The sequence below is a fragment of the Dermochelys coriacea genome, chromosome 4, assembly GCF_009764565.3.
Source record: "Dermochelys coriacea isolate rDerCor1 chromosome 4, rDerCor1.pri.v4, whole genome shotgun sequence".
Classification (NCBI taxonomy): Eukaryota; Metazoa; Chordata; order Testudines; family Dermochelyidae; genus Dermochelys; species Dermochelys coriacea.
In genome coordinates, this window is record NC_050071.1 from 90762851 (window position 1) to 90782068 (window position 19218).

The window sequence follows — 19218 nt, forward strand, 5'->3', positions numbered from 1 at the left end:
TAACTCAGAATTGCTTTTTTTGCAGTCCGCATCGCATTGTTGATTCTTGTTGAGGTTGTCATCCACCACAACTCCCAGATCCTTCTCAGCAGTGCTGCTGCCAAGCCAGTTATTCCCCCATTCTGCATTTGTACATGTTTGTTTTATCCCCCTAAGTGTAGTCCTTACGTTTTGTCTTTTATTAAATTTCATTTTGTTGTCTATAGCCCAGTTCTCCAATTTATCAAGATCCCTTTGAATTTTAGTTCTATCCTCCAAAATGTTTGCAACCCATCTTAGCTTTATGTCATTTCCAAATTTGATCAGTATGCTCTCTATTCCAACATTCAGGTCGTTAATAAAGATGTTAAATAACACTGGACCCAAAACACATCCCTGTGGAACCCGACTTGAGACCTCCTTCCAGTCTGACCTCATTCCATTAATAGTTACTCTTTGTTTGCAGTTGTTTAACCAATTATGTATCCACTTAATGGTAAAACTACCAAGTCCACATTTCTCCAGCTTACTTAGGAGACTGTCATGTAGGACTATGTCAAAAGCCTTGCTAAAATCCAGGTATATTATGTTCATTGCATTTACCCTATCCACCAAACTGGTTACCTTGTCGAAGAAGGAAATCAAACCGGTTTGGCATGATTTGTTCTTGGTAAATATATGCTGGCTACTAGTGATCACCTCTTTATCCTCCAGGTATTTGCAAATGGAATATTTTATACATTGCTCTAGTAGTGTCCCATGTATCAAGGTCAGGGTGACTGGACTATAGTTCCACAGCTCCTCGTTTTTCTCCTTTTTAAAGATGGGCACTATGTTAGCCCTTCTCCAGTCTTTTTGGGACCTCTCCTGTCATTCACGAGTTTGCAAATATTATCGGCAGTGGCACCGGCTTTCTTCAGCTAATTCCTTGAGCACCGTTGGGTGAATAGCGTCAGGCCCTGTTGACTTAAATTCATTCAAATTAGTCAGAAGATCTGACATATTCCTTATCCCAATCCGCATCTCTCCCCCTTTACTGTCTGTAACTTCGCTAGTAGGTCAGTCACCTTATTTTTTGTAAGAAGACTGCAGCAAAGTAGGCATCGAGTAACTCCACTTCATCATTTTCTGTTGCCAACTCACCTTCTCCATTGAGCGGCGAGCCCACGTCATCCCTGATTATTTTGTCTGACATATTTGTAGAACCTCTTGTCTCTAACATTTCTTGCCAATTATAACTCATTCCTTGCCTTGTCTTGGCTGCTGATCAGATAATTTAATAGCATTGTCAATTCAGCCCATGCATGCACCTCCCCTCTTGCCATGCTCTGCCATCTTCTATAGAATTGCTAATTGGTTCTCTACTTTAGCTACCTTTTAGAGCTCCCTTTTTTGCTCCTTTATCTTTTATTTAATAATAAAAAAACTTTGTTTTTCATCGACCTCACCCCATCTAGGGACTTCCCTGGACACAGGGTATGCCCGGTTCACCAAGCTTTAAGAAGTGTCTCAGTTGCAAAGAATCTATCCCAGTGAGTGATGGTCATTCTCAGTGTGTCCACTGTTTGAGAGAGAACCACATCCCCAAGAAGTATGGTTTATGCCAACAATTGAAACCCAGATCCGGAAAGGATAGAGAATAGAGACTTAAGCTTCTCCTAATGGAAGCGGCCCTCCAACCACCATCCTTGCCATGCCAAGACTCCGGACATCAGGAATCCTCACTGCAACCGTCTGAGGTGAGCCTAAGAAAACAACCATGAGCCACTCACGCAAGGTTTCTAATGAAAGGGCTGTAAGTCTCCACAGCAAGCCCTGACAAAGACTAAAATGATCTCTGGCTTGTTCAGTATCTTTCGTACCGACAGCATTGAAGCCATCTAAATCCGGTACCCAGAGCTCCAGAACGTGTTGGGTTGCCTAAGAACCTGATGGGCACAGGGAAGGAATCATCGGTAACAGGGCATGAGAAAACTAGATAGAACTTCCCTGGGGAAGGTTCCTTCAGTGCGGACATCTGCATTGGTATGCAGATATCCACACTGGTTGCATGCCAGAAACCAGTAGTCTGCTCAATCATGACTGAATTGCCAATTCCTTCAGTGCAGACATCTTGGCACCTCCAATCACTACCAGTACCAATGCCTATGGAACTGCTGGACTTCCGGTACATGACAGACCTTTCAGTGACTGATGGACTGGACTCACCTATACTTGCTACAGGGGTCACAGTACTGAGTCCACCCAGAGCTCCAGGCTTGCCAGAGACATCATGCAATGCACCCCCATTTTCAAGTGCTGAGTCAGACAGTGACCAAGAAGACAGAGTCTCCTGTCAGTCCTCTCATCCATCCTACTGTACCCCTTTCCAGTATGGACCTCAACCGTACCGTCCCTCAGGCCCCTGGTTATGGGGAGCCATGGTACCCACCTCCAGGACCCTTCCCACCCTCTCAGTGGCTTTAATTGGACACTTGGCAAGCACATAGACACCATGGCTCTAGCTTGGGCCTATCAGGAGCCAATGAGATATCCTCCTTCAACTGCTGCATCGAGGACATCCGAGTCTCCTGGACAGTTAAGAAAGGAACAAGAGTCTGAAGTCGAGGAGGAGGCTACGTCCCAGACTAACTTCTCCTAGTCATCACCAGACGAGACAGTGATGCCCCCTCCATCGTCGTTGGCAGATGACTTCAAGCTTTTCCAGGAGCCAGCTCAGAGGGTGACAGGTGCATTAAAACTACCATTACGAAAGATGACCGAGACGTACCATAAACTATTAAACATTTTACACTCCTCTGCTTCTTCCGGAGTAGCCCTCCATATTAACGAGGCTCTCTTGGACCTTGCCAAACTCGTATGGCAGATCCCTGCATTGGTCCCACTAACATGCAAGTGGCCTGATCTTTTTAAAAAAAAAAAAAAATTACATGCTAGCAAAAGACATTGAATTTTTTTTTTCTCCCACCCGCCCCCATTGTGGATGTGGTGAACTCAAGAGGCCATCATCACCTGAAATCCGCCCCCTATGACCGAGACTGGAAGCGCCTGTAATGGGGTGGCATCCTTGTGGATCAGGGTCAGTACAAAGATCTCACTTCTGGTACCATAATAAATCTGCTTCCACAAGTGCCCCCTCTCTGGCAGATATGTGCCTGCAATCACTCAGTTTTGAATGGGGCAGTACCCACCTCTCGTGGGTGCCCCCTTTCTGGTTAGGTCGGAATCTGCTTTTCTTTTAGTTTTTACAACGTGGTGGCACAAACTTCTCGCTAGTGCACCCCCTCTCATTCTCTCCACCTCTCCCCCCTCCCCACCCCGGCCAGTGTCTTTTGGCGGGTCTTCAGTGACTCAGCTCTCTGGCTGAGTCGCACGCTCTGTGCCCCCTCCAGGGGTATATAGTGTCTAGTTCTTTCTCATGGCCCTGGTATGGGGCAGTAGCACCAAGGCTTCCTCCCCAAAGACACTGCCTTACCTAACACTCTAATGGGTGCATTGTGGTACCCTTAATTGGTGTGTCCTTCTTGGCAGCCCTCTCAGGGCACAGTTGTCAGCCAGACCAGGTGGAAAGACCCAGCAAATGCCTGCACTGGAATCCTGTTTGCTCAGCCTGTCTCATCACTACTCCTTACCACTGATGCATCCCTCATAGGATGGGGGAATCTCAACGATCTCACAGTGCAGGGCAAATGGTCTCCATACAAGATATACCTTCACATCAATACCTCAAACTCAGAACAGTCAGGAACGCATGTGCTCACTTTCTTCCATAGATGATGACTTTTGGTTTGCTGGTGGATGCCCCATCCCAGCTTCACTTCCTTCCCCCAAGACCTGCTCCACTCCACCTCTTCCTGCCCTCACTCTGCCCTCCCCTGAGTGCCTCCTGCCCACTGCTTATTCCTTTCTACCCCCTCCTCCCTGAAGAGTGAGGTGTGAGTGTTTGGGGGGGGGGCTCAGCTTGCCCCCAAAACTGGCAATTTTCAGCATATTTATATTTTTTTTCATATTCTAGTTATTGAATGTGTGTCTACATTAAGATACCAATGATAATCATTATTAAAATAGTAATGAATTAAATCATTACATTATCATGAATTACAATATATTAAAATCTTGACGCTCAGATACAAGCTGTCTTCACTAATATCCCAGCTTAAAGACATTACGTTTGCTCTGTGCTTCACGCCTGTTTAGGGCCTGTTTGGGAGCCGAGGGACACTGATGGCTGTGGGAAGAAGGTGGATGGGGGGGACAAGCAGTGGGGAGTCTTTGTACTTTCCCTGCCTCTTTCCTTCTCTCTTGTTTCTTCTCTAAGTCCTTGCTCCCCTTCTTGCTTCCCACCCATGTCCCTTTTCCCATCTCTCTCTGCTCTCCACCTCCTGGTGGTTCTGTCTAGTCCCTGCCCATGCACTCAAAGCAGCAGAGGAGGTTCCCCCTCCTCGGGTAGGAAGGGTTCTCTAGTGGTTAAGGCATAGGCCTGGGGCTTAGGTGTTCTTGGTTTGATTTTCTGCTCTGCAACAGACTCTCTGCTTAACCTTTGGAAAGTCACTACACCTTTGTGTGCCCTAGATCCCACCTGCCAAATGGGGCTAATGCTGACCTTGCCTCCTAGGCTAAATCCATTCATGGCTGTGTGATGATGTGGGAAATGGAGATAGTAAGGTGGGTAGATTTGGACTGAATTTTTCCACAGCCTGAGAGTGAGAGCTAGGTCTGCATGGGGGGATGGGAGCGAGAGGGGCTCAGGCCAGCTCCGCACGGGGGGTGGGTCGGTGCTTCAGTCCTGCGGCTTGTGCCACTAGGGCAGCTGGGGCTCTTGAGCTGGGGGCTTCAGCCCCACATCTTCTGCCAGGGTCTGGGGCTCCTGCCCCACGTGGCTCCTGCTGGGGTCCAGGGCTTCTCCTGCCTGCCCTGTGTGGCTTCTGCCAGGGCCTGGGGCTTCTCTTCCCCCTAATCCGCCACTGTACCCAGCCCTAGCCTAGCTGGGCTCCCTTGTGTGTTTGTAGGCCTGCAGTTTTCCATAACCTGTAAAAGCATAAATATCTTTGTGTGTGACATGTGCTGCTTTTTTTTTTTTTAAACATTGCTCAGGCAACACCAACGTTTCTCAGACGATTTGGAGCTCAACTTAAGTCAACTGTGTTGTCTGCCAGCACTTCACTCCGTGTTTTAGCCCTCGGTGGAGAAGCATTTCCTGCACTGAATGTCTTGAGAAGCTGGAAGGGCAGGGAAAACAAAACACATGTTTTTAATCTCTATGGCATTACAGAAGTGTCAAGCTGGGCCACTTGCTACAGGATTCCTGAAGAAGTTCTTAGCTCTGATCTTCGGTGAGAAATTTCACTGTTTTGCTTGCTGATTTGGTGCACACAAAGTGTGCAATTGTCAATGATCAGGTATTTAGGGCCCAACATTGCAAGCCCTTCGGAGGCAGAATCCCCATTCACATTGCTGGAAGTTGCATATGTGGAAGGATAACTGCTGATGAACATAGGTTTAGAAAGAACAATGGTGCTTGGCTTTATCAATTTCAAAATGTTTTATGTTTTCACTGTGGTTTCTTAGCAAGATTATTGTAAGAAGTTGACCTGAAAATCCAATAATAGATGTAGTAACGATACTTAGCGCACATATAGAGCTTTTTTCATTCACTTCAAAGTGCCCTGCTAAGCAGAGAAGCGTTATCTCCATTTTATAGATGGGAAAGTGAGACACATAGGCATTAAGTTCTCTATTATTCCACTCATCCTTTCATTATGGCATACCTTACTGTTCAGCAGATAGTTCCATTGAAATTATTCCATGAGTAAGGGCAACAGAAATTGATCCTAACTGATTTTCTGAAGTAACTCGGGGTATGTCTACGCTGCAGTTAAAAGCCTACAGCAGGCCAGTGCCAGCTGACTGAGGCTTGTGGGGCTGTTTAATTGCAGTGTAGATGTCCAGTCTTGGGCTGGAGCCCAGGCTCTAGGACCCTGCGAAGGGGAAAGGTCCTAGAGGTTGGGGTGCAGCCTGAGCCAGAATGTCTGCACCACAGTTACATAGTCCGAGCCCCAGTCAGCTGGTACAGGCCAGCCGAGGGTGTCTAATTGCAGTATAGACATATCCTCAGAAGAAGAGCTGGGAATAGAACCAGATTTCCTGTTTCACAGGCTAGTGCACTATCCACTGGTCACATGGTTTTCTCAATAATGGGGAAGCTGTTTATGCTGGAAGAAGTTTAACAGAGGGTATGTTAACTTGTATATAGGAACAGGGGAGTCCAACTGATATTGTTACAGTACAGAACCCAGCAGTAAAAATAAGTAAATACTATAATTAGCTTCCATCCTCTCCTCAGCACGATGTATGATGAAATTGCTAATGGTTTTCTTGGTCTCTTTGGCATGATACTTTTTTAACCATTCTGTCAATGCTTTCTACTAATTTCATATAATTCCTGGTGTTTGTGGTCAGGTAACTTGCTAATTACAGAGGGTTTAGAAATTCCTAGAAGAGCTGTGGAAATGTTTAAGCACTGCATGATGCTTCTGACCCTCAGAAGTTTTCATTTTGCTTTCTGAAATATGTAGCCATGCTCACACTTTCAAATTAACTGCCCCTGTATTTCCCCTCCGTGGTCCCTTGAGGGTATTCACTTAAGGTTTCCAGCCCCCAGCTATTACCAGTCTTGGATGCAGCCCTGAGTCTTATCCTTGTGAGTGGGTTTTTTAAGTCTGCACAGATCCATGCCTTACACTGTGATATTTCCAGCAAGCCAGTCTGCTTAAAGACAAGTGCCTGTGCATTGCTCTCTTTCTGAGGGCTATGAACAGTGTGCTGCTATCAGTCACAAATTACCACACATCTTTGTCTAAATAAGCACATTAAGGTAAAAGCATTACAGGGAAAACCTAATAAAAACAATCACGAGATTTAAACACACTAAACATAGATTATTAGGGTTGGAAGAGACTTCAGGAGGTTATCTAGTCCAATCCCCTGGTCAAAGCAGGACCCACACCAACTAAATCATCCCAGCCAAGGGTTTGTCAAGATAGACCTTAAAAACCTCTAAGGATGGAGATTCCACCATCTCCTTAGGTAACCCATTCCAGTGATTCACCACCCTCCTAGCGAAATAGTGTTTCCTAATATCCAATCTAGACCTCCCCCACTGTAACTTGAGACCACTGCTCCTTGTGTTGTCATCTGCCACCACTGAGAACAGCTTAGCTCCATCCTCTTTGGATACCAGAAAACATGTCAGTCTCATGGGGCCCTAGTGGGCACAAGTCTTTCTAAGCTTTCTGCAAGATCCTGTCTATTTGTTGGATCAGAAAGAAGGCCCTGTGTCAGTTCAAGATCATCCTTTTATGCCAAAAGCCCCTTCTTTGTCTTCCAGTTCCTGGAAAACCCATCTTAAACCAGCATAAGCAGATCACTGCAGGGGTTGGTAACTAGTTTGTGGTGTTTAATCTTAGTGATGCACCTTAATTACCTCCCACTGTTTTTAGTTCCTGTAGGAGTGATGGTAATCCTTCCCCCCTGGAATAGAACACAATCATACATAAACAATTAATTTAATACAGTGGCCCCCGAAAATGGGGTAGCAAACTCGTTGCCTAGCATCCTTAGTTATATGTGTAACTTGTGCTAGATGTATTTTCTGAAGTCTGCTGAATACATACAAGCATCTTCTTTTGCACAAATGGTATCCCTTATTAATCTGATATTGATATAATTGGATCCTCAATAACAAATGGTGGTGATTGGTCATAAAGTGCCATACTTTTTTATGCAAAACTCCCAATGAAATCAGTAAAGAGCTGTCTTCAAAATCTGCTGTTGCAATATAGCTTTTTATTAGGCAGTTATTTATATAAAAATAAATTCTCATTTGTGAAAAGAAAAACATAACTTCTGCAAACAAATTTGCTCATATTTCTGTTGCCTACTTGTGGTTCTAGTCTGAAGAAATTTATAATTGGCAGCAGAAATGATCTGGTGGTTTCTCTTGGAAGTCCAGCTGCCAACATTTCCCCAATGGCTGAACTTCCAAGTGAAATGCTGTTTTTCTTTCAGCCTGGCTGCTGCGCTCCAGAGGTAGCTGTGCTACTTTTAATTTCTACTTACAAAGGTGCCAGTAAATTGTGAATATTTATAACTTCTGGTTCTTGGGCCTCACTCTGCTCACTGTGTGCCACTGATGATGCAATGGTTTTTCATTCCTTTTGCATCTCCTTTGCTGGTGATTCCCCTGGCATGGAGAATTCTAAGCTGCAACAGAGCTGATGTAGACTTCTCCTGCACCATCCCCAGCAACCCTAATTGTTGGGGGCATGGTTGGAGCATACTGTGCTCTGAGTGATGAATGGCTCCTTGAACAGGTAGTCAACCAATGTAAATTAATGGTAGGGGCCAGCAGAATACCTGCCCTAAGATCAGAGAGCTGCAGCTGACTCCTTAGGGTTCCTCCTCTCTGTGTTTTGCTTATGCTAGACACAGCTATGAATCTAGCTCAGGGTTTTAAAGGTGATTTGCTGGAGGGGTGGATTTATGTGTCTGTGTCTGTGGGCGGGGAGAGTGTCCTTTGTTGCTGATTTGTAGTGTATATAGAAGACTTGGAATTTTTTTTAATAAGGTTATAGTCCTAAAGTAAAAACAAGAAAAATTAAGTCTTGTCATCTTTGTTTTTGCTGGTGGTCTTTCAGTTCCAAGCATGGGAGTTTCAGAGTAGCAGCTGTGTTAGTCTGTATTCACAAAAAGAAAAGGAGTACTTGTGGTACCTCGGAGACTAACAAATTTATTTGAGCATAAGCTTTCGTGAGCTACAGCTCACTTCATCGGATGCATCTAAGCTTGGGAGTATTGACTCTTTAACAAAGAGGTCTTTTCCCCAAGTGCTTGTAGCATGTATGTGTCAACTTTGAACCCACCCAACGATTTGCAAATTGCTGCAACAGAGTGGGATAGGAAAGGAGGTGAGAGGTTATTGTTGGGGGCAAAGGTGCACTTCACAGAGTGCTTCACTTCACAAAGGTGCTTCTTTTCCAGTTAATCAGCAAGAGATAAGGAATTCAGAGTTGCAGATTGGAAATTGGGAGGAGTTGCCACAGCCCAAATAGTGGGAGTTGGTGGAGGAACTGCTAAGTGGGGAACATGATGAGGAGGAAGCTGGATGGGGCCCCACAAATCTCACTTCACATGGAGAAAATCTGTACTGCAGTTCAGTGTACGCTTTACAGCCTGGGTACAATGACATGCACTAGCTCTGCTTGAGCTGATGCATTAAAAATAGGAGTCAAGTATCAGGAGGTAGCCGTGTTAGTCTGTATCCACAAAAACAACAAGGCATCTGGTGGCACCTTAAAGACTAACAGATATATTTGGGCATAAGTTTTCATGGGTAAAAAACACACTTCTTCAGATGCATGGAGTCCTAAAAATAGGAGTGTAGCCTGGGGTAGCATGTTTGCAACTGCAGTGTAGACATACCCACAGACCTCTGCAATGTCTGTGATCGGCCTGCATTTTGAATTCCTTTGTTTTGTCTGCTATCTGAAGGAAAATATTTTTACTTTTACTTTTTTTTTAAAAAAATATTTAGATTTGATTCGCCTGTACCACTGGGATCACCATTGCTTGGAACCACAGTTGAAGTCAGAGATGCCACTGGTTCTGCAGTTCTAGATGGAGAGGGACAAGTTTTCATAGGTTCTTTTATTTATTTCTCTTAATTTTTTAGTTTCAAAAAAATCTTAATGTTTTAATCTCTGTGCATTTTGTTTTCTAAATGCCACAGCCTGTATAACAAAACACGCTGAAATACAGAAGTGAAAACTGGTGTTTTTCTCTAGCAGTGTACTTTTTAAATTTTATACAATATTTAAACAATTTACGTGGCTGCATACTGATTTTTATGATAAAACCCTGTCAAAGTTCTTTAAAGGGCTGCCAGAATTATTGTTTCATACATTTAGATATTAACATCTAAAAGCCACTGCTTGTATCTTTTCAGTTTAAAACTACCTTCAGTAGTGTCATGTGCTCTTCAGTGGCGAAAGAATCAATCTATTCTCCATAGGCCCTCTGTGCCAGCACAGTTGGTGGATGTAAACCCTCCTAGCAACATATGGGTGGTTGATCCTTCTCAATTAGAAAATGCTCAGGGAATAAAAATTCCATAAATCCTAAAAAGACTGCATCACAACAGTCAGAGAAATGGTTCAAGTTCTCTCATTACAACCTGAAACAGGGTGGGGCATTAAATTAGCAGATACCACCTTGATGGGGACCACATATCTAGCAATATAAACTGTCTTTGAGAAATCAGATTAACAGGCAAGAAATTACCATTATTTTACACACACAACCAGTTTATTTTAATGACTTGTTTTCTGCTTCCATTTGGCTCAGTATAAATAGAAGTTATTTAACAGTATCAGTTAAATTAATTGTAGGATAGAGTTCCACTGATATTTCTGCTTTCAGAAGTTTAGTTCCAATCATTAGTGCCTTTTATGTATGCCAAATGTTAACAGCTCTTTGCCAAGTTATTTTAATACTTGTAATATTCTGAAATATGAGGTAGACCCTTCATAATTTTGTAGTTATAAGCTTTAATATTACATTCTTTTCCATAGGTGGTAAAGAACGAATCTGCTTCCTTGATGATGAAGTAATTGTCCCTTCAAACACAATGAGAGAAACAGGGGACTTTGTGAGAGTGAAGGATGCAGAGATGTTTTTCTTAGGACGGAAGGACAGTCAGATTAAACGTCATGGCAAACGTCTTAATATTGAATGTGTACAGCAGGTAATATAACGTGTAGTGCTCAGAGCTTATGCAACGTGGAACATTATGGACAGAAAGCTACAGTGACTTGTTCATCAGCAAAAAAGTGCAAGAATTAATGTAATTGAATCAAACTTTGGGTGCAGATTTTTCGAAGTGCTCAGCATTCCAACAGCTCCCATTGTTCTCAGGAATGCTGCCAGATGCTGAGGTCTTTTGAAAATCTGGCCTTTGTTTATAGTTTATTTTATGCAAACTAAATCTCAAAATTACGTATAAAGAATTTGACAACTGAAGAATACTAATGTGTGTCATTGAAAAGGATAGCGTAGTGTTTAGAGCACAAGGATGGGCATCAAGACTCTTAGATTCTGTTACTAATTTAAGTGGTCTGGGAAAGTCATGTAACACTTCTCTATCTCAGTTTACCCATCTGTAAATGGGTACAATAAGTTCCTACCTCAGCCAAGAACTCTGAGGATTGATTGATACTTCTAAAGCACTGAGAACCTTGGGCAAAAGACACTATATGAGTACCAAATGTTGATTACAATTAGATGTGTAATGAGTCAAATATCAACAGAGAGATTAACAGATGAAGGGAGAAGGAGAAGAAGGGATATGAAGTTTGGGAAAAGGAAGAGGATCAAATCCAAGCTGTCTTGTTAGCAGGCACAACTCAGTTGCAATCAGTGTTATTACATCAGGGTTGTGTTTGGCTAGGAAAGTCAATGAGGCAGAGAGAAGTACGGTATTCGTAATGCTTGTAGCAATGATCCAAGTTCTCCCTACTGTGACCCAGTGGAAATGACTGTGGAAACAGAGCCTTCTGTAGAACTAGGATTGTAATGCACTGCACTGAATGCACAAGTAGCTCCTTACTGTCCCATAGGGCATTGTATTTGTCTAAATTAATGTTGTATCTCTGGGGACAAGAGGATGTTTGTGGTTGAATGAAGGCATGCTTTAGTTGCTCTTGTTTTTCATAAGGTGATCAGAAATTTTTTGTGTCTACAGAAAAAATTTAAAACTTCGTCCAATAAGATGAGGCACAGAAAAATGAAATGATTGGACCAAAGTCTACCCTTAGTTACAACTGGTGCAATTTAATTGCATTCAGTTGGATGATACAAATGTAAGTGAAGGCAGAACTTGGCCCACTGAGTAGGAGCCATTTTGTCTAACCCAGAAAGCTCATCCTCAAGGATGTTCCAGATTGTGCCCTCAATTCACATCAGTGCATCTGATGTTAGGTATCTGACTTGAACACATACAATGACATTCATATTCAAAGATGATATTTTATCTTCAGTCTAACCCAGGGATAGTCAATAGGTGGACCATGGGCCAAATCCAGACCATAAGATGTTTTTCAGTGGACCATGGTCAACAGAGGTGATCCGTGGGTGAGGCAAACAGCCCCATGGTGGGGGGAGTGGAGGAGCTCAGTCAGCCACCCTGCTTTCTCCCCATGCTGTGTGGACACACGGACAGTGATGCTGGTAGGGGAAGTGCTGCCTCCTCGCTTCTGGGCGTCCCAGTAAATTGGGGGGGAACCCCCCAGAACCTTTCATATGTGGTTCTCCCCTTCCCCCCCACCCCCCTCCCCACACTAGTCACAGCTATGTGTCACCTCTGCGTGCAGGCTAAAGCTGAGCTGGGGCTGGAGCCATGCAGAGCTGTGCTTGTACTCCAAACGGTCCCTGGAGCCCATTGCCCCATACCCATGTTCCCTGCCCCCGAAACCAACCTTGTGCCCCCATTCCAGAGTCTTCCCACCCACTCCCACCTCAAGTCCCCAGCCCCTTTGTGGTCCCCAGAGCCCACCCACCCTGGTTTCATGCCCCCCGTCCCTGAGCAGTTCTCAAAGCCTCCCACCCTGGCCTAATGTCCTCCCTAGGCCCAGTTCTTTGGGGCCAGTCCCCAGAGCCATCTCCAGCCTTTCCCGCTGCTTCAATAAGCCTTTCCCTCCTCAATCCACCCCCAGTCACTCTGCCACATTCCAGCTTCCCCCCATGTTCCCAGGTCTACTATCTGGAATTTCCTTGGTCCCTTGCACTATCTGGAGCCTCTTTCCTGCCCCTCTGCTATCCCAGCCCCAAAGGTGCTTCGCACCACTAACTGGATCATAGTCCAGCAGCTTCACCTGCTGGGTCTAAGCTCAGAAGTACTCAGACGTTCACACCCTGCTTTGCTGCCTAGATCCTAGCCCATGCTCATTCCTCTCCCCTGCCCTTACATCTCTGCCACTGGGCTCAATTGAGGGCATGAAGGAATGTTTGTGGGGGGGAGGGTGCGAGCAGCAAATTACGGCCTGCAGGACGGTCCTGCCCAGCCCCTGAGCTCCTGGCAGGGGAGGCTAGCCCCTGGCCCCTCCCCCGCTATCTTCTGTCCTCCGCAGCCACACTGCTGCGCAGGCAGTGCCGTGGGCGGCGGGGCTGCACGCTCCTGCAGGAAGGAGCGGCAGCATATGTAGCTCTGGTTAGACAGCGCAGCTCCCAGATATGCTGCTCTGAGCAGCATGGTAAGGGGGCTGGAGGGTTGGATAAGGGGCAGCGGGTTCCGGGGGGCAGTCGGGACAGGGAGCAGGGGGCGGTTGGATGGGGCGGAGGTTCGGGGAGGGGTGGTTGGGACAGGGAACAGTGGGCGGTTGGATAGGGCGGAGGTTCTGGGGGGGCAGGGGATGGGGAACGGGGGAGATTAGATAGGGTGTGGGGTCCCAAGGGGTGGTTAGGGGCAGAGGTACTGGGAGGGGGTGGTCGGGGGCAAGGAGAAGGGGGGTTGGATGGCTCGGGGTTCTGAGGGGGGCAGTCGGGATGGAAAATAGGAGGGGGTGGATAGGGTGTGGGGGCCAGGCTGTTTGGGGAGGCACAGCCTTCCCTATCTGGCCCTCCATACAGTTTTGCACCTCGATGTGGCCCTCAGGCCAAAAAGTTTGCCCACCCATGGGCTAGCCCCACACATCCCATTTTCAGTTAAGGGAAATAAGGTCACCTAACTTTCCGGGTAGGGAGCTGGCAGGCAATTGGGAGGTAGAGGAGGGAAGCTGTGTTGGGGTCTGGACCTTGATTATATCTTGACCAAGAAATTTGGACCTAGACAAAAAATAGACTACCCCGGTCTAAACCTTTGGGTCTAGCTAAATCAATATATACTGAATAGGATATGAAAGGTTACTTACTGTAAAATGGACTAAGCTTTGACTTTGAAATTCTTAAGCGGAGTGGATGACTCAAGGGATTAGCGTGACCAGATGTCCCAATTTTATAGGGACAGTCCCGACTTCTGGGCCTTTTTCTTATATAGGCTCCTATTACGCCCCCACAGCCTGTCCCGATTTTTCACACTTGCTGTCTGGTCACCGTACAAGGGATGGATAAAATCCAAACCAGATAGGGTAACAAAAGTTGTTCAGATTTGATTGGTGTACAGTGATGAATTGGTGGTGTCAGTCCTGTTCTAGAGGGGAGGTGTTCCCATGATAAAACTGGGATTACATTTGGCCCCTTTGTCGGTAGTCTCGGCAGAAATGCTAACCATGGAATGAATATGGAGAGTTCCCACTCCAATATGTGCCTTTTCCAGGTCGTTCCTGAGGTACAGTGGTGGGGTCATTGAGAAGTTTGTACTGTTGCTATCTGTGCTGTGGTTGCACTGTAGGATTAAATACTTTCATTCTTCAGTGCTGTCATTCTGACACTCTTCATGAGAGCTAAATCCTTATTTAATTTAAACAAAAATAAAAACAAGGGGATGGGAAAGGGGGACTTCATGATGTTTGTGAAGCAACAAATTCAGTAGCTGCCAGTGTCCAAACATAAACGTCACAACAATTCCTTATTTATTGGTTGTGCCTTTTTACCTGCATTTCAGCACAAATAAGGCTAATGTTCTTGTATTGCAGGCTGCTGAGGGTCTTTGTCATGTGGAAACCTGTGCAGTGATATGGTATCAACAGAAAAAGTTAATCTTGTTTGTTGTACCTAAAGACAACCTAGCAAGAGACACTCTTAAGGAACTCCAGAAACATCTCCCAACCTATGCAATCCCTGATGAACTTGTGCTGATAGAAACTTTGCCTTTCACATTGCATGGTAAATGAAGTAATGTTTAACAAATGCTCTTCAGTGCAGATGCTGCTGTGTGCCTTTTCTGTTTGGTTTAGAAGCTAAATTTGTTGTCTTTTTTTTTCTTTACTGACACTTTACCCCAAAACAGTAGTAGCTGGTTCATGTACTATTACTTATTTTATTGCGCTGTGCTCTGATGTGACCCATAGTATTAAGCTATCACCGTAAGCTATAGCTGTGTTCTGCTGCAAATCTACTTGGCTCTCATTTGTTCTCCATTGCATCATCTATAGCATTTATTTGACTCTCTGGAATTGAATAATAGTAATTAAAAGCATTTTAATATTGAAAATACACACATGTATTTGCTTGACCTGCTCTTGCTTCCATTGAAGTCTGTGGCAACTGCTTTCAGTTGGGACAGGATGAGGCATGATATGTGGGTGTTTGTCATATGATAAATTTTCAAAAACCTGCTCCCTTTTCTGTGGGTGCAGTTGATTGCTGATCTAAAAAAAATGGATGTAATTTTGCTCACAAATAAAAAAGGTCTGGACTGAGACCCAGATGAATATGTAGGCCATAACAAGAATTTGAAAATACAAAATCTAAAATGCAATGAAAAAATCTTGTGCTTTTTTTATTTTGTTTGAAGGCAAAATTGATGTTTCTGAGCTGAGCAAGATTTACAGTAACCATCTAAATTCCAGAAGGCATGACAGTAAGCTGAGCGGAGCAGAGGAATTGTGGGAAAGATTGCAGTATTTATGGAAGGTAGTATTTTAAGCTGCTTTTTTATCATTGCTAGTGGATCATTATGCATATGTCAGGAATTAAACAGTTTTAATAAGTGTGACTAATGCAACCAGAATATTTTTGCTGCACATACATTATGTACTTTAGCTCCATCCGTTCATTTAGTACTTAAATACATTTTCTCTGTAACAGCCAGGAGGGAGCCATTTATTTTTTCCCATAAGCTGAAGTTGCAAACTAATGGGCTAAGATGTTAGTGTATGTAGGGTGAATTCCACCACATAATCTGTCAGCAGTTTCTAAATACTTCTTCCCATGCCAAGCAAGATATCTATAAGGGAGGCCAATAATTGGGGCATGGAGTTTTTAACAAACAAACTACTGTTACCAGCATCCACCAATCTATATTATATTACTTTTTATTAACTTTTTACTTTTTTTATGGGAGATTTGTCATAATTATCTTGTGAGCAATCTGGTTTTGTTGTATGCTGAATCCTGTGGAGATTATATACATGTTCATAATAGCAGCAGCATCACAATAAAATAACAAACATCTTGCCTTTATGCCGTGCCCTTCATATATGACTACAGGAGTCACTTCAGCTACTACTGATATGGAGCACAGCAGCTGTTTCACAGCACATGGCAATGTTACATCACCAGACAGAAAGTGAAGAATTCTGTATTTAGTTTAAGCTGCAAATGAAAACAGTGCTCATTGTGCCTCAGAAGTGGGCTCCTGAGCTGCTCTCCACAAACCCTTGTGTGTGGGTGGGGGCTCTCTGATAAAGGCAAGCAGATGTGGCTATAAATTGTGCCCTGTCAGATACTTGCAATGGGTAGTGCTGCATGACTACCTTAGTAGCCCTGGGAGATTGGACATGAATGAGATCTTGGTGTACACATCCTAGGCCTAGATCTGCTGTGCTGGAGAATGGGGCTTCCTATAACAGGGCCTAGTTTTAACAAGCAGAGGTGCAGCACCAGGAGGCACACAGTATGTTATTTCTGTGCTGGGGGTGCTGCACCCAGAATCCTTTGTGACATTGTTGGAAGGGGGTTAGGGCTTTTGTTCAGAGCCAGGTAGGTTACATTATTTTAACAATAAAAAAGCCATAATAATTAGTCTCATGGCTCCCTAATAATATTACATTAAAAAAGCGCTTCAGGTATTGCAAATAAAATCGTTTGTCAAAGGCAACAATGTTTGATCTGAGCAGCAGAAACTCCTTTAAAGTTGTTTTTTTTTTTTTTTTTTAAATGCATCTTAAAGGGCTCTGACATGCATTTTTTTAAATAGCTCTTTGCAATCTGTTTTAATTCTTTGGCTGTGGAATGAACTGCAGAATCAGAATCAAGCATAAAATTTGATTAGCACTGCTGAAATTGACACTTTCCCCCACGGCTTGATCAGCCCACATTTCTCAAAGTGCACCAAAAAGAGCAAATAAAATCCTGCAAGGTGCTGAATACTTTCAGTCCCTGTTGATTTCAATGGAGGTCTGAGGCACTGAGAGGCTCAGACCCTACTTCTTTGAGTGCTTGCTCATATCTATTCCAATTTGGTGTGCATGTGCTGCGCGCACGGCCGTCGGAGAATTTTTACCCTAGCAACACCCGGCTGGAATGGCGCCTTCATGGTGCTAGTTATATACCCCAGCTGACCCAGCGCCTCCTCAGTTCCTTCTTACCGCCTGTGACGGTCATTGGAACTGTGGAGCTTGGCTTTGCTACTCTCCCTAGCGTTCACCCTACAGTTTGTTCGTAGTCTGTTTGTTATAGATTAATAGTTGTAATTCTAGTTATAGTATAGTAGTTTGTATTAGTGGGGAAGAAGGGGGTTTCCCCTCTTCCCCATACTTGATTGGACTCTGCCCAAAGCTCTGGGCATTAAGCCCTGCGGATCTTGCTACAAGCCAATGCCAATGGGTGACCCCCACGACTCTTTCCTGAAGTGTCTGGGGGAATCTTACGAGGCAGAGAAGTGCAGGATTTGCAAGAGCTTTCGTCCCCGGACTAAGAAGGAGTGGAACTTTCGTTTGAGAGAGCTCCTTATGGAGGTGGCTCTTAGTCCTCAGCCTCCAGTGGTGCAGCAAGACCTGATGCCGAGCGCTTCGATATGCAGCGCCCTGGCTTCAGCTACAGGAACGGTACCGCGGTCAGACTCTGATAGAGAGCCGCGGCACTGAGGTTCCCTGGCACCGCAACCAGCATCTTCAGTCCGGCACCGCTCTCGCTTGCCTGGTCAGAAGTGGCACCGAAAGCCGGAAAAGGCTGGCCCACCTCAGTAGGCACCACCCTTTCTGGATCCACCTGGAGAACCTCATCCCGCAGTAGAGCGTCCGGGGACACAGATGACGGCCTTGGCACTGAGGACAGAGCCGTTGAGTCCGGTGCGACTGGACTCCCCGACTCACAGCATGATTGGGGTCCAGTTCCCATCTACACCAGATACCTTTGCGGCGGCAAGGGATCTGATTGCCTTGACGGTGTCAGCATTCCCTCAACAGACCAAGGCACCGCAACCTGTCCCTGTGGCACCATCCAGGGGCAAGCCGACTCTATTCACCTGCTGACACTGTCGGTTGAACTTTGGCGCTGCTCGCAATCCCGGCACCGCTCCGACTCCCGGCACCGGTCTTGACACTGCTCTGTCCACCAGTCGCCATCCAGGAGTAGATCCCGGTCCCGACACCGCTCCTGACGCCAGTCATCATTGTTGAGACCCAGATCCAGGCACCGGTCCAGGTTCTGGAACCGATCTAGGTCCAGACACTGCTCCCCAGCGTCGCGGTACTGTTCTTCTCCATCTCGGCACCGATCTCCAGCTTTGCAGTACCGATCAACTTCGTCTCATCGACGTGATTCAGCGCAGACCCACTCAGCATCACCGTGGCCATCGCGTTCACCTCTCGCTCATCACGGTCTGAGGCAGTGTCACGCTTCTCAGACCGCCACCACTCTGATCACGGCCACCTGGGCTCAGGGGCAGATTAGTGGCAGACACAAGAACGGGCCTGCTCAAGGGTCCACCCAGTGGACCTTTAGGACACCGTGGGTGTACCATCAGGCCCAGGGTGCTCCCTCAGGGGCTTCTCATGAGTGCCTGAGGCCTCTGCCAGCTGTCCTGCTCCTGGAGGCATGGAGACGGTGGCATCGTCCTTACAGGCGCCAGCTCCTCTTCCTCCAACTCCAGCTTCCGGCCTGAACACTGAGGTCTTGGGAACGGAGCAGTGGGGCACAGCTCAGCTAGAGGCCCTGGATGATCCTCTCCCTCCTGTGGCATCCTCCACATCTTGGCCCGATGAGGCTGTGGCGGGGACTACTATATTGGTGTGTCTGTCCCCCCGTTCCCTCCACCCCGATAGACCTCCGCGCCCACCAGGAACTCTTGCGCAGGGCGGCGCAGAACATGAACCTGCAAGCAGAGGAGGTGGTCAAGGTGGAGGACCCTGTTGTTGACGTTTTGTCCTCAGAGGCTCCTTCCACGGTGGCTTTACCACTTATCCGGACCATTCAAACCACGGCCAGAACAATCTGGCAAACACCCGCCTCCATTCCCCCAACTACTAAGGGGGTGGAGCGGAAGTATTTTGTTCCCTCCAAGGGATATGACTTCTCTACACTCAC

The 19218-nt window shown here is 45.7% G+C and overlaps 1 protein-coding gene across 8 annotated transcripts in view; it reads left to right on the forward strand.

The window, feature by feature from the left end:
- Positions 1–19218, forward strand: part of AASDH (aminoadipate-semialdehyde dehydrogenase) — a 57404-nt gene that overhangs the window by 12019 nt on the left and 26167 nt on the right. For 7 of the 8 annotated variants that reach the window (XM_038398713.2, XM_043513768.1, XM_038398715.2 and 4 more), the window contains 5 exons: positions 5074–5312; positions 9572–9678; positions 10608–10780; positions 14664–14853; positions 15485–15603. In XM_038398713.2, coding sequence (XP_038254641.1) covers positions 5074–5312; positions 9572–9678; positions 10608–10780; positions 14664–14853; positions 15485–15603 — 828 coding nt within the window. The remainder of the gene's footprint in view (positions 1–5073; positions 5313–9571; positions 9679–10607; positions 10781–14663; positions 14854–15484; positions 15604–19218) is intronic. The other variant, XM_043513773.1, reaches the window with a different exon arrangement.